The sequence below is a fragment of the Crocodylus porosus genome, unplaced genomic scaffold (genome assembly GCF_001723895.1).
Source record: "Crocodylus porosus isolate Cpor-Errol unplaced genomic scaffold, CroPor_comp1, whole genome shotgun sequence".
Classification (NCBI taxonomy): domain Eukaryota; kingdom Metazoa; phylum Chordata; order Crocodylia; family Crocodylidae; genus Crocodylus; species Crocodylus porosus.
This window is the reverse complement of record NW_017728943.1, coordinates 72,731,653-72,751,582: the sequence shown is the minus strand read 5'-3', so window position 1 is coordinate 72,751,582 and position 19,930 is coordinate 72,731,653. Positions and strand designations below refer to the sequence as shown.

The following is a 19,930-nucleotide window of genomic DNA, read 5'->3' as shown; positions in this document are numbered from 1 at the left end:
ATATTTACAAAGCTTAAATACATACATCTGGCAGTAATTCATAAAAGTAAATCAGAGATATAAGTCCCCTTTTTTGACCAACCAAACACCAAATAGTTGTATTGATGTTGGTCATTAGGGCTGTGCAAAGCTTCAGTCACTGATTTGATTCGGAGGAGATTCAGCCCGATTTGGGGGCCAAATCTCCGGATCCAAATTGAGAGATCCATTAAAAGCTCTGTATCGATCTGGGGCGTCCAAATCGCTTCAGAAAAGATTTGGGGATTCAGAGATTTGGATCAGCCAGGGACAGGCAGGCACAGCCAGGTGGCTGCAGGTTCTCCCACAGCTCCTCTAACTGTGCCTGCCTCTTCCCGGGTGGGGGGAGCTGCAGGAAAAGCCCCATGGCTGCCATGCTCAACCCCATCCCCCACCTGGCTCAGCCTCCCGGCACCTTAAAAAAAAAAAGGCCCCATACTCACCAGCTGCAGCAGTCATCCGGAGCCCGGCAGCGCTCATCCCCAGCAGCCCCAGCTCCCAGCGAGTGTGCAGCGCGCTGCCAAACCATGCTGCATACGCAGGTGCCAGGCAGGAGGGTGGGGGGGTAATCCCTGCTGCCCCCATGCTGCATGGGGGAGGGCTCTGCCATGAGTGCCCAGAGGCCCTGATCGCCACTGCTTCAGCCTGTGAGTATGGGCCTTTTTTTTTCCCCAAGTGCTGGGAGGCTGGGACTGGGCAGAGCAGCCATGGGGGCTTCCTGCCTCATGGGGGCTTCTCCCACAGCTGCCTCTGCGTGGGAAGAAGCAGGAACAGCTGGAGGAGCCATGGGAGAACCTGTAGCCACCTGCTGTGCCTGCCTCTCCCAGGCCAATCCAAATCACCGAATCTCTCAATGCTAATTCAGCCTAATCAAATGCAGACAGTGATTCAAATGACTGAATCAAATCACTATCTTCCAAATCACCCGAATCCAAATCAAATACTTCCCTACTCACACAGGCCTATTGGTCATATGCTGAATCCAAATCCAAAGGATGCGTGTGCAGAAATAGGCCCAGAGACAGCAGATGCTGATTCACTATCATTAGTTGCATCACAGTAGCACACTAAGGCCCAAATCAGAATCAGGGCCACATACATGTTAAGCATCACAAGTGCACTGTAGGGTGACAGTGTCCCTTCTTTATTGCATATACAATCTAACAGGCAATTCGTGAGTTCAGTATAATTCACAGAGGTTTGGCTTGGCAGAGGTAATACCCAGCTGATGTAATATTGTCCAGTATCCCCTGGCTACTGTTAGACATTCCCTTTGTTTTGTTTGTCTATTTACTACAAATAGATTAGTGCCGGCCTTGGACTAAGAGCACCTAGGAAACTCATGAGGTTGTAATGTCTTTTTTGCTTTCTATCATCTGTTCTAATTACAGATTTTGTGTTTTGAATCCATGCCTGTCCAGAACATAAATCCACTGACTCTAGCAGCTACTGTTGCAAATAAATGGTTTCAATTGTCCTCTCTCAAGCAGAGATTCTAAAATTTTGCCAATTTTCCAGGAGGAAGAACATTTTTCCCTAGGTTCCTCTGACTTTAAACATCAAGTGGAAAATAAACACATTTCAATTAAGAAAAAGCCAAAGTAGCAAACAGATCAGACACAAGATATAGGCAGTCCTCGACTTACGGCGTTTCTACTTACAGCGATTCGCACTTGTGGCGCTCTGCCATTTACACTCATGTTATTACTTACGGCGCTGGATCCTCGCGCTTACGGCACTACAGAAAAATTTACAATGAGAAAAAGAGGGCAGCAAAACAAACATCCCTGGATCAGTTTCTCAAAAAGCCATCAAGTGGCCCTAGGTCTCCCCAAAATCTCCCCAAAGAAGCCCTTCTGAATTCCATGACACTGATGAAGGTGTTCCTTCACCTTCTGATTAAATAAAATTTTGTGTGATTAGTTACTGTATTGCCGTTTAATCAATTTATATACAGTACACTTTAGAAAGCTTTGTACTGTACAGTGTATATAATTTATAGTTGATTAACCTGTTAATTTAAATACGATGTTTATAGTCATTTCTATAAAAAGTGGGCATCAGGCCCTTGGTCAGGAACATAACCCCCTATTATAACATTGTTTCTATGGGAAAATCAGATTTGACCTACATCGTTTTGACTAACAGAACCCTTTCCAGGAACATAACCTGCTGTAAGTGCAAGGACTGCCTGTACTTAGTGTCTGCATCTTGTGTGTACAACCTCCCTTTTTAAAATGATATACATGATGTTCATAGTATTTTAAGCTAAAGATTAGTTCTAGATATTTCAAAATGTTTACCTTGGAGTGCTTAAAACGTTAAGCTTGGTTTCATTGTGCAAGAATTTTAAAGTGATAAAACAGGCCAAATTCAAATTAGAATAATAGCCTATTAGAGTCCCTGGAGTTACATCTGCTTATACTACATATGATTACAGCCCTAAGGAGTGAGAAAAGGAAAAAACATTTTAATAGTGTCACAGAACTGAGAGATGACAGGAAAGTTTGCAACAGATGAGGAGGCACAGTGGCTGCATCTAAATAAGCAGCCAACTGTGTAGTTGTTACTGCACAGTCATTTATTACTTGCTTATCTGAGTACTAAGTGACTGCACAGTAACCAGTGTTACTGCCCAGTCTCATCACTGCACAGGTATTTTTAGATGCTACTGCACAGTAGCAAAACGCTGTGCAGTAACTCATTACTACTGTGCAGTAGCGTCATCATCATGGTTCAGGCCTGGCAATATTACAATGCTGTAGCAGTGAGCTCATTGCTACTGTGCCAGAGCATCTCATGTAAATGCACCCAGTGTGTATCTGAGATCTAATACATGTAGGTGTAACATGTTATGACCACATAAAATCAGTCTTTGACATGAAGAGTGACATTTGATGGGTGGGATCTGGTGGGCCAGAGTGAAGAGGGATACACCAGTCCATGTCTGGACTGTAAGAAAAGTTATGTATGCAAATTCCATTAATCCCAAAGTACACTGGAATCATGCATTAAACTATTTAATCAAACAGCTGGCACATTCAGGAATATTTATGCATCCCCCTAACTTTACCAAAAACAAGTGGCTGTTTTTAAAAAAGATAGGGTTCAGGAAAGACAGGAGTGAAAACTGGTGTGTTTATCACATACAAAAGGTTGACTTCTTGAGGGCACTGAATTCTAGAAGACAACCTATTAATCCACAGTTGCCTTCTATTCACATCTAGATTATGCCTCATTGGTACAGTTAGCTTCCCTTATTATCCAACCCTATACTTTTTCTGTGCATTTCTGTTGTCCTCAAATCTTTTCCAGAAAAGAGGTATATGGACAGAAACTAGTCAGTACTTGCTGATAAACCTCACAGCATCTCTGGCCTGGTCTTCATTAGGTAAAATAAAAAGTACTTCAGCATGTGCTAACTAACTTGTGCAAAATTACTTGAATAAACAATGCAGCTGTCATTTTAACACACCATCTGGTCAAACCCTCATGGGTTTTTCAACATGTGTGAAAATTACAACTTTCTTACCTAGACCCAGGTTTAAAACAGATTAGCTAACACAGATTGAAACCCACCTTTTTTCTTCTTAGTACGGATATGGCCTCTTTAAGCAGATTAAAAAAAAACAGGGTCCTGCCTCACCCTTTTAGATGGGACAGTTCACCCGAAAAAAGGATGGTTCACCTGGATTCAACACATCCAAGTCTCCCCTGGTTTAACATATCTCTGAATCTCATAATTGCATTTAAAAAAATAAACACCTCTTCCAATATACTAGTGATAAGTATTGCTCTGATCCTTGCAGCAAACTTAAATGAACCTTGTAAGATTTTCAATTACACAGGCAGCAAAACCATCAATTCACTTTTCATTTACATTTACATCACAGCAATAATTGCCGCCAGTACCCTTCCCTTAAGGAAATGATTCAACAATTGAATTAGAAAGCTTCATGAATCAATGGATGAGCCACATGAATACAGATTTCTCTCCTGCTTCACTGTTTCTCTTTTGATCCTGTAAGGTAAAGCCAGTTTCATGAGCAGAGTTTGTTCTTCATCTTCTCTTTTATGCCCTCACGGACCATGGCTTAAAGGTCCCTGGTTCGGCAGATGGACACTGTAAAGTTAAAAAAGGGAGTAAGTAACCACCTAGGGGCACACCTTGACTTCTCTATAAAGCTAGACTGATTGGCCCATTGGCAGCTATGGCAAGTGGACTTCAGTCTGTTGAATATCAGAGCTCAAAATCCCGCTCTTCCAGAATGTTGAACTATACATCAGATAGAGCTAGCAATGACAAGTCTGCAACAGGCTCTGGTACAGAAGATGATGCTAAATATACTAGGCATAATCCTGACCTCTTTACCTGGAACTGAATGCTGCTCATCTTCACATGACAGATCATGAGCCACAAGTAGGATGACAAGGCATTAGCTCTCAGGGTGCTACCTTTCCATTAACTGCAATGAAGTTATAGTTGAGTAAAGACCAGTGCCACAGTTCTGCAAGTTGTTAAGAGCCCCACTGAACATGACAGTGCTCTACCCAGGTCCTGGAATACACTCCTACATATACAGGGTACTGACTGCAATGGGGTAATGCAAGGAAGCTGACTCAGCCCACATAGGCTCAGTTGCAGGATTATGGCCTACATGAAGACTTAGAAGGAAGACTGAAGAGGTTTTAATATCCACCAGTAGTCATCAAGGCCTACAATTTTTTTATTTTCCATAACAGAGGTCTTTACTCTTAACAACAGGCCTGAGATATGTATTAACATTCATCAGGGTCTCAGAGATGAAGGTGAGGAACACCACAGGGATGCCAATAAATAAATATACCTTTATACTACAAAAAGCTGAAGTTACTGGAATCTGACCTATCCCCATTAGCTAATAAAGATTGGGGACTTTTTACAATTTACATGTATGTGTTTTATTAAATGGACTTGAGACACAGCCGGCTTCTAATCTTGTTAGACTGCTATTTTGATTTTTATCTCTGTTTAATTTTAGCACTTCCTTCTGTGTAGACTATTTTTACTCCTGTTTCTCCATTTTCCAGACGAGATTCAGGTTAACAGTTTCTCCATCAATTACTGAAGTAAAAGAAGAAGCATTGTTGTTGTCCCTGGCAGCAATGAAAGCTCTTTGGAAACAGATTTGCATTTCTCTTTCAGTAACATTCAAAGTACTAGCCCAAAACCCTCCCAGCTGCCTAAGTAAAAACGTCTTTGTCTGATCACATGAGCACTTCCACGGTGCTTTATACAGGACCCCGGGTGGGCTGGTGGGACGGTGTTGCTGAACTGGACCATAGCACACTACAAAGCTGAAAGTGCCTTAAGTACTGTACCAGTTTGGTGAAGATGTCAACACAAGCATTTCGGATCCTCTCCGGGGTGGCAGGACTGTCAAGTCTGAATGGCTCTGTCAGGCCAGACTCTCTCCTCGCTGAGAAGATGGCATCTTTAATGGCATAAAACACGGAGGCAGAGAGGAACAGTGGGGGCTCTCCCACAGCCTGGGGAGACAGAAAGCAGGAGAGAATCAGATGAAATCTGAAACACACCTGTCAGAGCTGGGGTTGTGGGGCCCCTGTAAAGGAGGGAGGGAGGAGGAGGCTCCTGAGCAATCTTGTAAGCTCTTCTGCTTTCCCTCAGTTTCCTCTGTTCAAGTGCCTTCCTGCTAACAGCACTGTGCATGAATAGCAGTAATTGCTGAAAAACAACTTTACTGATTTGGCAAGAAGTTTCCCTGGGGCAGGAGGAAAGGGGAGAAAGGATGGACACCATTAGCTATATGCCAATATTTAGATTATAATGTTTTGGGGGTGTTTTTGGGTGTCCCCTTGAGCTAAGAATGCACCAAGCACTCTCTGAACATACGCTAGCATTGTATGTCAAACTGCAGACTACCCAATACCTATGGCATGGCCACCTATAGACACCAGTTGATCTGTCATGACATCTGAAGAATATTGCCAGTACGCTATTAATTCCTTTTGGTGGGTGCATCTATGCATGCAATTAATGTGCACAGATAAACCTTGTAGCTTATTGCTCCAGAGTTTATTCATGCACAGCATATGGAGCCCTGTCAGAGCAGCCCGGGCTGGCATGTGACCCGGGGGGGTCAACCTGCCAGCCCAGGACAGCTCTGACAGGGCTCCATGTGCTATGGAGTGGCTGGCTAGGGCATTAGGGTGCTTCAGAGGGCTGGCTAGGGCATGAGGGTCTACATGATTGTGAAGCAGGGGCTGGGAGCTCCTGGCTGCCAGAGCAGGGGGACATTGTCCCTGCCTGAGCTCCAGTGGCAGAGCCCACCCCTGCAATGGGTAGCTCCCAGGGGCAGAAAGCATTCTCCTGCCCTCTGCTACCCAGCTAACCAAGAGCACATTTGCTCCTGGTCAGGAGTCCACACGTGCGCTACTGCACAGTAAGTAATCCTGAGTAAATTTGCTACTTGCATTTGCAGGTAGCAAATTTACTCATGATTAGAGTCAATTACTACACAGTAAGCACCTGCATATGTAGATGTGGACACTTACTGTGCAGTAATTAGCTCTACTGTGCAGTCTTGTGTAGACACATCCTATTACCATTAATTTGGTTCCATTGCACAGGTCTTTTAACACACACAGTTTCCAAGAATGCATGGCTTACTAATGAGTATACAGAGCCTCCAGAGATACCTTGGATGAATAAATTGCTTTGCTATTTGGACAGTTGCGGAGAAGAGACACATGGAATTCTGATGGGATGTCTCCAAATGCGGGAATCTTGTACATTCCAGGCCCCCGGGTATATAAGTTTCCTTCAGGTGAATAGCGCAGTTCCTCCAGGGTAAAGAGCCCAATGCCCTGTACAAAAGCTCCCTCTGTCTATAAAACGCATGGAAAAGAGAAGTTAAATTCTTCTTTTTTTCTCATTCATAAGAAAAACAATGACAAATCCAAATGGGACATTTTGCAAAGGGACTTTAACCCTGATATTGTAGGCAAATAGCCAGGTGGACAAAAGATTTTACCAAACAAAACTCGCTTCTTGCATATGGATATAACACTCTGCATCTGCACACCTCTTGTCCTTTCACTTGGGAATAACATTCTTCTTCTGCCTTCACCTTAAACTTGTCATGCCCTGCAATTTCCCTGCTATGGAGTTCCCAAGCCTGGCTTAGAAATTGTTCCATGTTCACAGTGTATGGAACAGTTCGTACACACACACACATGCACACGCACACACAGAGTTTATGAGAGTGCTTAGGGATAAAAAATTGCTAGGGCATGTAAATATAAGATGTTTACAACCCCTAGCAATAAATATCTGATGTTTTTATGCAGGAGCTAAAACTGAATGCATGTAAACAGCTGTAGTAATGACTTCCTCTTAGGTAGGTTTAAATCTGAATGCAACTATGTATTATAGCCAATACTAATTCAACTTTTCAGTGCAGGAAAAGCATTCTAGAAGCTGATGATGACAGAAGGTTTCCCTAAAAACAAATGATTTTACTTATTTTATTCATATCAAAATAAAATTTCCCACTGCTCTGTTATACAGTAGGTCATTGGCAAAAATACCCAGAAAAACGTGGAGGTAAAGATAAGTGTCTTGATGGCGATTTGCACACCATAAGAATCAGAAAGGCTGAGGCTTCTTCAGTCACTGCTTAGATGGTATAATGATAGGATCCTCAGAAAAGCTTCAGACTTTCCAAAAATTCTACTGGACTTGAAAGTAAACATAACTTAGATGCCTAATTCACTTATGTGCTTTTGAAAAATGTGCCCAAAGATAGAAGAAAGATTAGCTAATGCTCTAGTAGAAAATTCCCAGATGTACTCTGGAACACAGAAGGATAGTAATGGAACTGCACAGTAACTAATGACAATAACGAAGGTTGGAAAAAGGGAAGTTAGAAAGGCGCTGGTTATAAAGATGGTAGAATCATTTTCTAGCGTATGCCTCATTCTCTTCACCAGCCCTGAACACCAATATAGAGAGAGATTGGGTGCAGGGATACTGCCTAAGGGCTGCAATGTATTTTGTGCTCCCTTCTTTCCTCAGGCACCACATTTTGGTTGACCCTCCAGCCATATCATCTCTCTCCCACAGAGCCTTGACAATAAATAAGAAAATCTCTTGGAGGGACATAGGCTAAGAAGATCCTTTGAACAGCCTCCCCCTCCTCAACCTCCATGACTCAAGATTGTAAGTCAGATTTTCCTTAATAGGATCATTTTTTCCTCACAAAAGACTTCACTCTAAGTGGGAGTCTCCCTGTAACCAAGATAGGGTCCTCTGATGCACAAGGATCATTTCAGCCCTACATCCTGCATCAGTATGAGTGGAATTATACTGTCCATGTTAACTGTTCACAGGTGAAGACCACTGTATTCAGCCATTCACTATGTACAGACAGACTTCTAATCATTCAGCCAGCAGAATGCAGAAAATTCCTGAATTTATTGCCAGCAGTAATCAGAAAACATTACTCAGCTTATTACTGTACGGAAGACAGAAAAAAGCACTGCCCTTGATCAGGGAACTTACAAGCTAAGCTATTGGTCTAGGTTCTAATATAGCCCCTAGTCCATGGTTATCCGAGCTGTTTGAGAACTAATCCTTCAATTTTGATTCATAAACACAGTCTTTAATCATTCAAGCATTCCTAATGACTTTAATGAAATAATGACTTTGGTGGGACCAGAGACACAAAACTCAATACGTAAATATCCTATCTCCTTCCCTTCCCTCATAAACTTTCTCTGAGTGCATTCCTCACCTGGGGTTAAATTTAGAAACACATCAATGTAATAATTAGCAACCACATAACAGTCTTCATGAACAACCCCTGGTCCAGACAAGATGGTATATTCTGCAAAAAGATTGAGTCTGTCGCTTCTCCAGTTTTGGAGATCAGTCATCAGCTAGACCAGGAGGTGTCTCTGGATAGCCTACAATGCTGTATTTGTCAAGAGGCAGTGGAAGGAAACAAGGGTTCCCTACAAATAGCCTACAGCAGCATAAGATCAAGCATACTGAAGTTAAATAGGTGATATATTGCTTACCTGTCCTATATCTATGGCTGGGTTCAGGCTGGTGCCAACATCCATAACTATGTCAGTGCGAAGGTTCTAAATATTAGAGGAAGTCAGGAACAAAGAAGAACAAAGAATATTTAAAATTGATCACTGTGACCCTGCGCCATGAGAGTCAACGTATCCAATGCCAAATGCCTTTTGGTCAACGCTCCTGTTTACACATACTTGTACGGTATATAATGACTTCACGCTAGGACTCATTAATTAAAAGGTGATCATCTTTTTAAAAATTAATAATGAGTCTTAACTTTAATTCATCCCTGAGGTAACAGAGATGAAGCCAATTACATTTCCTTGGAGATCTGTTTGACAAATTATGCATTAATTCTTGTCTCCTAGTAATCATTGCTTTGTCTCAAACACAATAAAGGGTAGGTTCAAACAAGCTGCCATTTTTTCCTGCTGAAAACTCTCACAGCCCTATTTTGAATGATTAACTTGATTCTCTGATCTCTTACTGCTGCTTTATGCTGGCACCTTTAATTTTACAATCTCAGATGGCTTTGCAAGCATTAATTGTGCGTCTCAGTTTTTCCGTGAGGTAGAAAATTTTCGCTTTACTATGCTTTACAGATGGTTCCATTAAGAAACAGAAAGTAATAAATTAGCTCAAGGTCACAGAGCAAGTCAATGGCACAGCTGGAAATGGATGGACACCCAGGACTTGCTCCAACCTTTAGACATAATCCCTTAACCTAACTGTAAAGGGTTTTTTTAACCATCTATCCCACTCACCTTGTGGTCACCTGTCAGGCAATCTATCTCAACCTCAGAGCAAGCAACACCGTATGTGAAGTAGCAGAAAGGCTTCCCCTCATTTTTATCAAAGTCATATCCAAGGTCAGGAATTCTTAATAAAAGAAAAGAAGAAATTTCTGGTTCCATGAGCAGTCAAAATGAATAAGTTTTGACTGAAGCACACTGAATTTCATATAAATTGATTTTCTTACACTTCACTCATTTTTCTGGGTGTGGGCTAGAAGCACAAAGGAAAATAAGGAAATACAATCAAGACTAGCTTGCATTTCATGAACTTAAAAGGTCTCTCATGAAAGATCTTTATGAATTAATCTGATGCCTCAGGACCTCCACATTTATATTGTCCTTAACCATCTTTATCCCAAGACTACAATATCAAATACTTTATTTCAGAAACAAACTTGTGTGTGTCCTGGAACTGGTTAAATTTGGGGAAGAAATGAAATTGTTCCAAATAATAAAACTGAGATGTTCAGCACTTCATTTTTTTAGAAGTAATTCCCAGCAAACCCTTTGTTATACAGCCTTGACTGTTTATATTCTTTATTAATACTGACATCTTATTAAACAGTGAGAGACCTACTTAAGTAGAAGACTAACACATTTCACAGACACAGCAGAAATTGGCTCACATCATACATTTCAGAGCATTTATTCTCAGTATTGTGTTTAATGTTTTGTGACACATTCTGTGCCCCTTAGTGATGACACAGCCTTGTTTGCCTCTAAGACCTAAGCTGATTGATGGGACAAAAGTGCCATTTTACAGCTACACAAGAAACAACACGAACAAGAAAGTTTTTTAAATGTGGGAGTGAAATTGAAAACAAAAGGATCCGCTGGTGCACTGGAGGGCAGGATGTGACTTCAATTGACTGCTGAAAGCAATCATTAGCTTTCTGAAAGCAATAATTATCATGTTTGGGGCTTCTATAAGGGTCATATATTGGCCCCTTTTCTAGCAGGCATGAAATGCTCAATGGGCCATGAAATAAGCGTGAATGCAGGGGCCTGGGAGCCACAGCAAGTGGTACAAACTGAGGGAACAGACTGTGATCTCATATACACCTTGTTAATTTTAAATTAACTCAACAGAAGGCAGGTGTTAGATGAACTCCTGACCTGAACAGCTGGAAGTGAGATCTGAATCTGGCGCCATCTGTAGATCACAACTCTGCTTCACCAGGGATTCATCCTCTTGAGCCAGGAAGGCATTTGGAGATAGAGGTTTGACTACTACAAACATCCTTCAGTTCAATTCTCATACAGGTGATGCATGCAACTGCTAAGAAAACTAGAGCAGCCCTAGCCTGGTCTAGGTGGCAGTATGTGTTCCTCCCAATAACCCTTGTGGTATATGGTTGCATTTAAGTCACATTACTAAGTAAGAATATTACTGCATTTCCCCAGCTTTAATACTCACCTATAAAACCCTGTGGCTGACAGGCTCACACAGTTGACATAGGCTGCTTGAATCTGACAAAGTAAACAGATATTTAAAGTTACTGTTATCCATCCAATTTTTGTGTCATAACTTTCTCAGAATGCATTCCAAGAATGCAACTTTCAGTAATGGGTGACTGCTGCAATGCCAGTGCAGTTATGATAAAGGGGTAAACCTTTGACTACTGCCTGAGGTATCACTGTTAGGCCCTATCAATTCACCCACATGCAGAGGGACTAGCACAAGACCTTTGCCTCACTTGCATTGGCTATCTGCTTAGAGAAGGGGATACACATTTCAGCTCAAAGTGAAAACTTACTTCCACTAAAGTCACAGCAATAGTCCCATGACCAGGATTTCCCCTATGTGGTTTTCAACCCCACCCTCCTTTTCTCTCCATCCTCCCAACATACTCTTTCAATTTCTTAATTCCTTCACTTACTTTACCCCATGACTGAAGGATAAAATATTTCCCCAAGATCCTGAAAATTAAACTTTTGATTCTCAAAGCTGGCTGGGAGTCTCTAACATGTAGGTATTTCAACTGAGAAGGTCCTTGACAATACAGTACAAGGTGTAGCCAATCTGTAAATGTCAGGGTAAGGGAGATATTGGGCGCATCTACATGTGGTGATTTAAGGTGCATTAGCCATTTTTAAGGTGCATTAAGGGCATGGGTCTACATGTGTGTGCACTTAATGTGCCTTAAAAATGGCGATTTTAGGCTAATCATGCCTACATTTAATACCTGCATTAAGCAAGTATCAAATTTACGTGTGATTAGTTAAGATGCCTTAATGCATGTGTAGACACCCGTAAGATTTCATAGGCTTTCACAGACATTTGGGCTGGAAGGTACCCCGGAGGATCATTGAGTCCAGCCCCCTGACCCAGGGGCAGGAAGTCAGCAGGGATCATAGGATCCCAGCAAGATAAGCATCCAAATGTGTCTTGAAGGCATTCAGAGTGGGTGCTTGAACCACCTCTGGTGGCAGTCTGTTCCAAACCTGGGGGGCTCGGACAGTAAAGAAGTTCTTCCTTATGTCCAGCCTGAATCGGTCACAGTGGAGTTTGTGACTGTTCGACTTTGTCATCCCTTGGGGCGCTCTGGTGAACAGACGTTCCCCAGATCCTGGTGAACACCCCAATAAACTTATAGGTGGCCACCCGATCACCCCTGAGCCTACGCTTTTCCAGGCTAAAGAGCCCCATGACTCTCAGCCTCTCATCATAAGGTCTGTTTTCCTGACCTCTGATCATGTGCATGGCTCTCCTCTGCACTTTCTCAAGCTTCTCCACATCTCTTTTGAATTGTGGAGCCCAAAACTGAATGCCTTAACACTGTGACTGAGCAGGCTGGAGGCAAGCCTGTGGGGCTGCATGCTGCCGCCAAGATGTGGCGGGTGCTGTTCTGCAAGGCACAGATGCTGGGCGTGGAGCAGTGTTTCCAGCAGCAGCGGTCCCTGTCAGTGTGCGATAAGTCAGTGGAGGGGGAAGGAGGTGCGAGGACTCCTGCCAAAGTACAGGGGACAGCCTCACCCCTCTCCCTCCCCCATGACTCCCTGCAGGGGAAGGGGGCAGCACAGCACAGCCTTTGCAAGCAGCTTCCCTGTGCCTCTCCCTCAGGGTGGATTTGGTAACTGGGCAATGCAGCCCTGCAGGGGTGGGATGCCTCGCTGGCCACCCAGGATTCAGGCACCCTAGAAGTCTGCTCTGGGACTCCCACCCAGGACATCAGGCAGGCTGGGACTACATCTGCCCTCAGTGCCCACCACAGCTTTCCCTGCTCCACCCACCTCCGTCCCAGGCAAGTGCCTGACCTCGATGCCAGACGCTGTGGATGGGAGAGTCAGCATCAGCTCCTGGGGGCTCTGAATGGCTCAGCCCAGGCAGGCTGGGCACCATACAGGTGGGGGCTCAGCTGTGGATCAGGTGGACCAAGGACAGAGCTCAGCCCCTGTCCCACATTGCACCCAGCCTGCCTGGGCTGAGCTGCGCAGAGCCCCAGGAGCTATCAATGCCTCTCCTACCCACAGTGTCTGGCATCGAGGACAGACACTTGCCTGGGACGGATGTGGGTAGAGCAGGGAAAACTGTGGTGGGCACTGAGGGCAGATGTAGTCCCAGCCCGCCTGATGTCCTGGGTGAGAGCCCCAGCACAGACTTCTAGGGTGCCTGAATCCTGGGTAGCCAGTGAGGCATCCCACCCCTGCAGGGCTGCACTGCCCAGTCAGCAAACCTGCCATGAGGCAGAGTCACAGGAGCCCCAGCGCAGGCTTCAAAGGGCACCTGAATCCCAGGCAGGCAGTGAATCATCCCCCCCTATAGGGCTGCATTGCCTGGCACAGGGGAGCTCCTAGCAAAGGCCCTGCCTTCACTGCACTGCCGCCTTCCCCTGCAGGGAGTCACAGGGGAGCCTGTCCCTTGTGCTTTGACAGGAGCCCTCGCAACTCCTGCCCCCTCTGCTGACTTAGTCCCAAGTCGGTCATCACACCAACAGGGACTGCTGCTGCCAGAGCTGCCGTACCAGCTCCAGCATCTGTGCTGCCACCCCTTCTTCTTGGCGGTACCTGGCAGCAGTGTGGGGCCCTGTGGGCTCAGCTTTGGCCTCTCTTGTTCAACACTGGGGAAGCAGGAACACAGGGAGTGGGTTAGATCTGAGGCCGGGGCCAGGACCAAGCCGATTGCATCCAGGGGGGACTGGAGGCTCCCATCCCCTCAGCTGTGGCACTACCTCCCGGTGACACTACCATGGGCTTCTAGGGGCTGCCTAGGGTGCTGACCAGGGCAGACAGCCCAGCAAGCTGCGTTAAGGCTCCTTAAGGCGTCCACATATAGACGCATGCCTAAATTGCCTTAATGCACCTTAGGTTAAGGTGCATTAAGTTTAGGCACATAAAGATTTACATGGAGACAGGCCCATCATCTTCACTGAGACAAGTTGAATGGTGTCTTGAAAGTTCTTAACAGAACAGTCATCTTTCTCACAAAACCACGAAACAAAGGTGTCACTCCAAGCAGGTTTGCAGTCTGATGCATTGGAACTATTTGAGATTCTTAATTTAACTTCACTGGAGATTGAACTGCATTTGTGACAAAATCTGCATTAGCTACTTCCAGCACACTGGGAAATTGTCATGTCAAAACCACTGCAAGAACCTAGTTATGATCCCTTGGAGACTTAGATCTCTCATATGTATCTACTTCCAGGACCAAATTTCTGCTCCATTTCCTATCCTAGAACTTTCTGGAGCATTTCCTTAAAGAGTTGAAGAAGGGACTGCAGATTTGTCTATAGGCTTGATTTGCCAATAAAAGGATTCTCTATATAACCCACCTGTAACAAGTGTAAACAACTTACCCAGTCTTCCCAGGATCCTTTAGGGTTAGACTGTTTGAATGGCTCCAGCCTTTTTAAAATAGTCTGGCATGCATTCTTAAAAAAAAAAAATATATATATATATATATAATTTTTAGAGCAGCCATTTGAAAAGTCAATATGTAACACAAGGTTCAGTATCATCACGCAATAACCCTCTGCCTCAATCAATATTTCCCTTAGGACACTGATACATCAATAAAAGAACAAGGTTCAGTAACTGGGAGACTGATTATAAAGAACAGGGCTGACCAAAACACAATTATTCTAAAGCTGACTGTGTTAATAACACAGGGGACCCCCATTACAAAGATAGCACTGGAAAGCCATCAACTCAAAGACATTAATGATCATATTGCTCTATAAGAATGTCAGGTATACTTCTTGCTGTCTGTTTAGATGGAAATTCCATCTACATGCAAGTAACATTAAACAGTGTAGCAAGCCTTCAATTTAATGCCACAGTCATTACCAGGAAATTTGTCATTTATATGGCTCTCTTGCTTTCTTCAGTTTACTAATTTCAGACTATAAATTTGGTGGTTAATAACAGACTGAACATGACAGTCTCATAAAAGTCTGAAATAAACATAATCATTTGTTACCAGCTATATGCTAGTAACTGTGGCAGTCACAAATAATTAGGAGTATTCTATGTCCCTTTTTCAAGGACATTAGGCATTCTGTGTCTTTCTAAAGCAACATAGACATGACACATTTATCTACTCTGGAGCCCTAGGCTATTATATAGAGGCATGAGTTACTTAGTTTCCATACATAGACAGCCATCCCGTTAATGTCTGAGCTGACAGAAGCAGCTGTTGGAGACGTATTTGGGACTGTGTTAGTGCTTGTCTCACTGATGTAAATCTTCGATGTGGGAATTCCCAGAGTTTTGCTGGCAACCTGCAGAGTAACAAAAATATGACTGTTTAATATACATATTTGAGAGTCAAGGACATTCTCTAGCTAGAGTATCTATGTTGCTGACCCTAAGTATGTAACCCTTCCTCTTCTCGAACCCAAACGTCAGTTGGTGATTTGTTGGTTGTGTTGCTGCAAGTTGCCTCTAGATTTTGAGAGGTCAAATTCAAAAACCTGTGTGTTCATACAAGCTTGCAAGCATATGTATGTGCGTGTATGTGTGTGCTGTCCACATACTTGCAACCCTTTCATTCTGCAGGTAACACTTATTTATTTGGATTATTATACTCCAAGCCATAGAGTTAACAATTACTGACATAAGGGATTCAGTTCATATCCCTGACAATTCAAAACTGTTGTCTATAGTAGAGTTTTGTCCCATCTATCTGCAAATTTTCCAAATCAGAGCTGTCCAACTTGGAAGCCCTTCGGGGCCACATCAGCAGGGGGCCACACACCTTGGAGGCTGCACCAGGTGCACCATGCAGAAGCTGCCCCCCACCCAACCTTGTACAGCATGACCCCCACCACTGTGTCACATAGTACATAATCTCAAATAAATCCAGAGTAATTCCTTCCACCTCTGTGGAGTTACTCTATACCCACACTGTCATGAAAACAGCATCCATCTTTCCTGACACTTACCAGAGAAGCCAAACGCAAAAGTGAGAGGAAGATTAGTATAAAAATAGCATGGAAATTGCAGTTTAATGGTATCAGAGAGAAATGATCGCAACCAGGCCATAACTAGTACAGCCTTGTTTGTTCTGCCTGGTCTAAAGTAAAGTGGAAATAATAGTTTAAACTAGAGAAAAGATAAAGGGTTCTGTCAACCCTTTATCCCCTTATCAAGGTGTTTATATAAAGCAGATTACAAGTCTCGCTTTCACTTTGGAAATCTAGCACTATTACAGATACAGTCAGGGTGATTATTAGGATTTGGTACCCTTTGCCATTTCAGCAGCACCTCTACCACCAGCTGGAGAGAACACTGCAAGAGTGAAAGTGCAAAGCGATATAATGCGATATAAATAATTACCTGGATCATCTTGGTGTGAAGTCCTTGACCCATCTCGGTTCCACCATGCGTAAGCAGCACTGAACCATCTGTATATACATGCAGCAGAGCCCCAGCCTGCAATAGAGATTATTTAAAAGATAAAGGGTCACCACAATTAAGCTTGAATATAGCTTGACAAATTTTATTTCCAGAGTACACAAATAAAAACTTTGGGACTTGGCTACAGAGGGGTTAGAAGCTAATTGGAGACAAATACCAAGGAACCAGGATCCTCTCTAATATTGCTCTCTTACACTCAAGCACAGTTTGGTCACCTTCTTTAACTGAGGTTCAAATTACAGTTTTCACAACATCAGCTGACATTTTCAGTAAAACCAAGTAAAGTGAGCCAAGCTGGGTCTCTCATTAGTAGGTCATGAAACAGACAAGGAACCTCTCCCCCAGATTTTACATGATGACAAAAACCCCTGCTCACCCAAAGGAATGATCCAGTGTATGTGGATAACAGTGATTTTTGAATGACCTCAGATCCATTCTATTTTGCATGGCTGATATCTTTGAGATACTAAGGGGAGAAAATGGAGCCAAGCAGAATGAACATAGGTGCATTGTGGTGACTTATGAATATATGTAAACTGGGAGCTGTGGTATATACTGTCTGTGTTGAACAAGAAAAATTCATATCATTTCTCCCATAGAGACCTTCATAAGCATTAAGCAATCTTGATGCATAGGGAGAGCCTGGATTGGTGAACATAAAATCCAGTAAATCTCCAGCAAAGATGTGTGACTCTTACAGACCTGGTTCAAAAAGGGAACAGTGAAGCTGATTCCAAACTTTGTAGGAATAATGGCCATCCCCCTCTTCTTCCAGCGATTCTGTCTGTGAGACCAAACACAGTTACTTACTCTCCACTCTTCCTTCATGTGTTCATACTACATGATAGCTATTAAGAACGTACCTTGTTTTTGGATCCCAGTAAAAGGAGGTCTGAACTGAGTTTATTTCCTCCTCCCCTCCCTCCCTCCATAAAGATTCAAGAAATGATTGTCCCCATTTATTTAGTAATTGTGAATACAAGTCAAATGAAGAAGATGAAATGGCAGTATAAAACCCATCTAGAAGTGTCCTCGTGGCCCTCTGAAACACAAGATCTAGTTTGCATCAGTCCTTCCCTACATCTCACTTCACCTACAGAAAAGTAAACCTTTAGAGGCTAAATTTATTCGTGGTGTTAAATCAGTGGGATGAATTTGGTCCATTATGTACAAAGCATCCTTCCCACACTAGGACCAAAGAGACTTCAAGAAGTAAAAAAAAAAAATCAGTATCTTTATCATATGATTTTGACCCTAAGTTACTCAAGTTATATGGATAGAACTTGAAAAGATAATGGAAAATAGGTACAGTTAATATTGCTGCATAGTAGAAAATTCCTACCTGTTGAATTCATCTATGAGTTGCCTTCTGGCATGATAGTTTGAGCTCTCCAGACACTCTTCCCAACATCTCTGCACAGTAAATCCCTCAAGCTTTTGGTTAAAGTGGGTCAGGTCTCCTTCATTGTACAAATTCAGTTTTCTCACCTTCCCAAAGAAAGATACATCCAGGACTGATTAAACACAACACTTCTGGTGCTTCAGTCTGAGTCATTCAATTGAACAGCACTGGGTGCATCTACATGTTCATTAATGAGTTTTTCCTATTAAGCATTAAATTTAGTACCTCTAATGTGAGGCACTAAATAAATGCACATTAGGCTGCCCAACTGCACAGTAGTGGAAGTGCATGCTTTTTTAATGATATGTAATGTGCAGTATCCTATCTTTACTGCACATCAGCATATTAGCAATTTCTGATGTGACATTTTAATGGGCAGTAAAACAGGCTATTGCAGATTAAAGGGTACATGTAGACGTGCTCACCAAGAGCAAATTTACCTTCAGTTCTCATACTGTGCTCATAAAAAAACATGGTGACATGATCATGGGCTTGGTTTTTTCAAGAAAGAAGTTGTGGGATTTAGACACATAATCCCATGGAATTTGGGCCTCTAGCTCCTTATGCTTCATTGAAAGCATTGTCATTAAAGCTAATACTAGACAATGAGACAAAATTGAAACTGGAAGATGAATTAAGTGAAGCAGATTATAATTCAAGGCTTCCCTGAGTGATTTAGTACTGATAAACAGAAAGAATTCCTGTGCGTACCACCTACTTACTGTAGTATGTCAAATTCCTGAAGCTTTGCTAGTATGCTGCACTGCACTGAAATATAATTCAAATGATTTGTACCTGCTCTGCTGGCAGGCCACACTTCATAGCAATGTCATGCATCCAGCACTCAGCAATCATCATTCCCTGTGGACCACCAAAGCCACGGAACGCTGTGTTGGAGGAGAGGTTAGTCTTACAGACGATGCCCAGGCTGCTGACATTAGGGATGTTGTAACTATTATCCAAATGAAACAAAGCCCTTTCCATAACCTGGTGAAGGCAGATACAAAAAAGGAGAGGGGAAATAATTTTTTTAACATATTTCCCATGCCAGATTTTGCCCTCCTTACTGGAGCAGGACTGAGATGCAGCAAGGGCTTGTGTACAAAATGGGCTGCTTTACCTTATTGCCAAGGGCATACAATTAACCCACCAGGGGAGTGAAGAGGCAGAGGCATGGCTACACTCTTCTTCTTCACTAGCAGACAGGGTTGGCTGGTATCAGATAAAGGCACGTGCTGCATGTTTCCAAAGGCTGTTGCAACATGCATACTCCCTCTGTGATCCCTGAGGCTCCAGGAAGGACTGTGACTTCTGAAGCACAGTCTTCTTAAAGTTCCTCCTGGCCTGGTTTTGTCCCACGTCATTCCCTACTTCAGGCTGTGGCTACAGGCCACAATCCAATGGGTGGTGTTCAGCTGTTTTCTAAAGTCAATGCTCTTGAAATCACCTGCTTTGTCTAGATTATGACAGTTTTATGGAAGATTGTATATCAGATTGGAAGACTGTGGCAGAGTCCATGCTGGAGATAGCTCAGAGAGCAATCACTGGTAATACACAATGAGCCAAATTCTGATGCCAGTTACAATAAAGAACATAATGCATGAGTGGCATTGGAGGCAGCTGAAAGATAAGCTCAGTTTTCTGACTAGGAATAATGGTCACATGCTGGCAGAGGGTAGATTTAGGTTAGATATCAGGAGGCACTACTTCACAGTCAGGGCGGCTAGGGTCTGGAACCAGCTTCCAAGAGAAGTGGTGCTGGCTCCTACC

The 19,930-nt window shown here is 43.2% G+C and overlaps 1 protein-coding gene across 1 annotated transcript in view; it reads right to left on the bottom strand.

Moving 5' to 3' along the window:
* Positions 1-3,521: 3,521 nt before the first annotated feature.
* Positions 3,522-19,930, bottom strand: part of XDH (xanthine dehydrogenase) — a 73,599-nt gene continuing 57,190 nt past the window's right edge. The window contains exons 26-37 of the mRNA XM_019549570.1: positions 18,956-19,147; positions 18,101-18,246; positions 17,461-17,542; positions 16,678-16,773; positions 15,492-15,620; positions 14,697-14,771; positions 11,315-11,367; positions 9,868-9,982; positions 9,100-9,165; positions 6,718-6,906; positions 5,380-5,547; positions 3,522-4,141 (exon numbers count right to left, since the gene is read on the bottom strand). Coding sequence (XP_019405115.1) covers positions 4,091-4,141; positions 5,380-5,547; positions 6,718-6,906; positions 9,100-9,165; positions 9,868-9,982; positions 11,315-11,367; positions 14,697-14,771; positions 15,492-15,620; positions 16,678-16,773; positions 17,461-17,542; positions 18,101-18,246; positions 18,956-19,147 — 1,362 coding nt within the window. The 3' untranslated portion in view covers positions 3,522-4,090. The remainder of the gene's footprint in view (positions 4,142-5,379; positions 5,548-6,717; positions 6,907-9,099; positions 9,166-9,867; positions 9,983-11,314; positions 11,368-14,696; positions 14,772-15,491; positions 15,621-16,677; positions 16,774-17,460; positions 17,543-18,100; positions 18,247-18,955; positions 19,148-19,930) is intronic.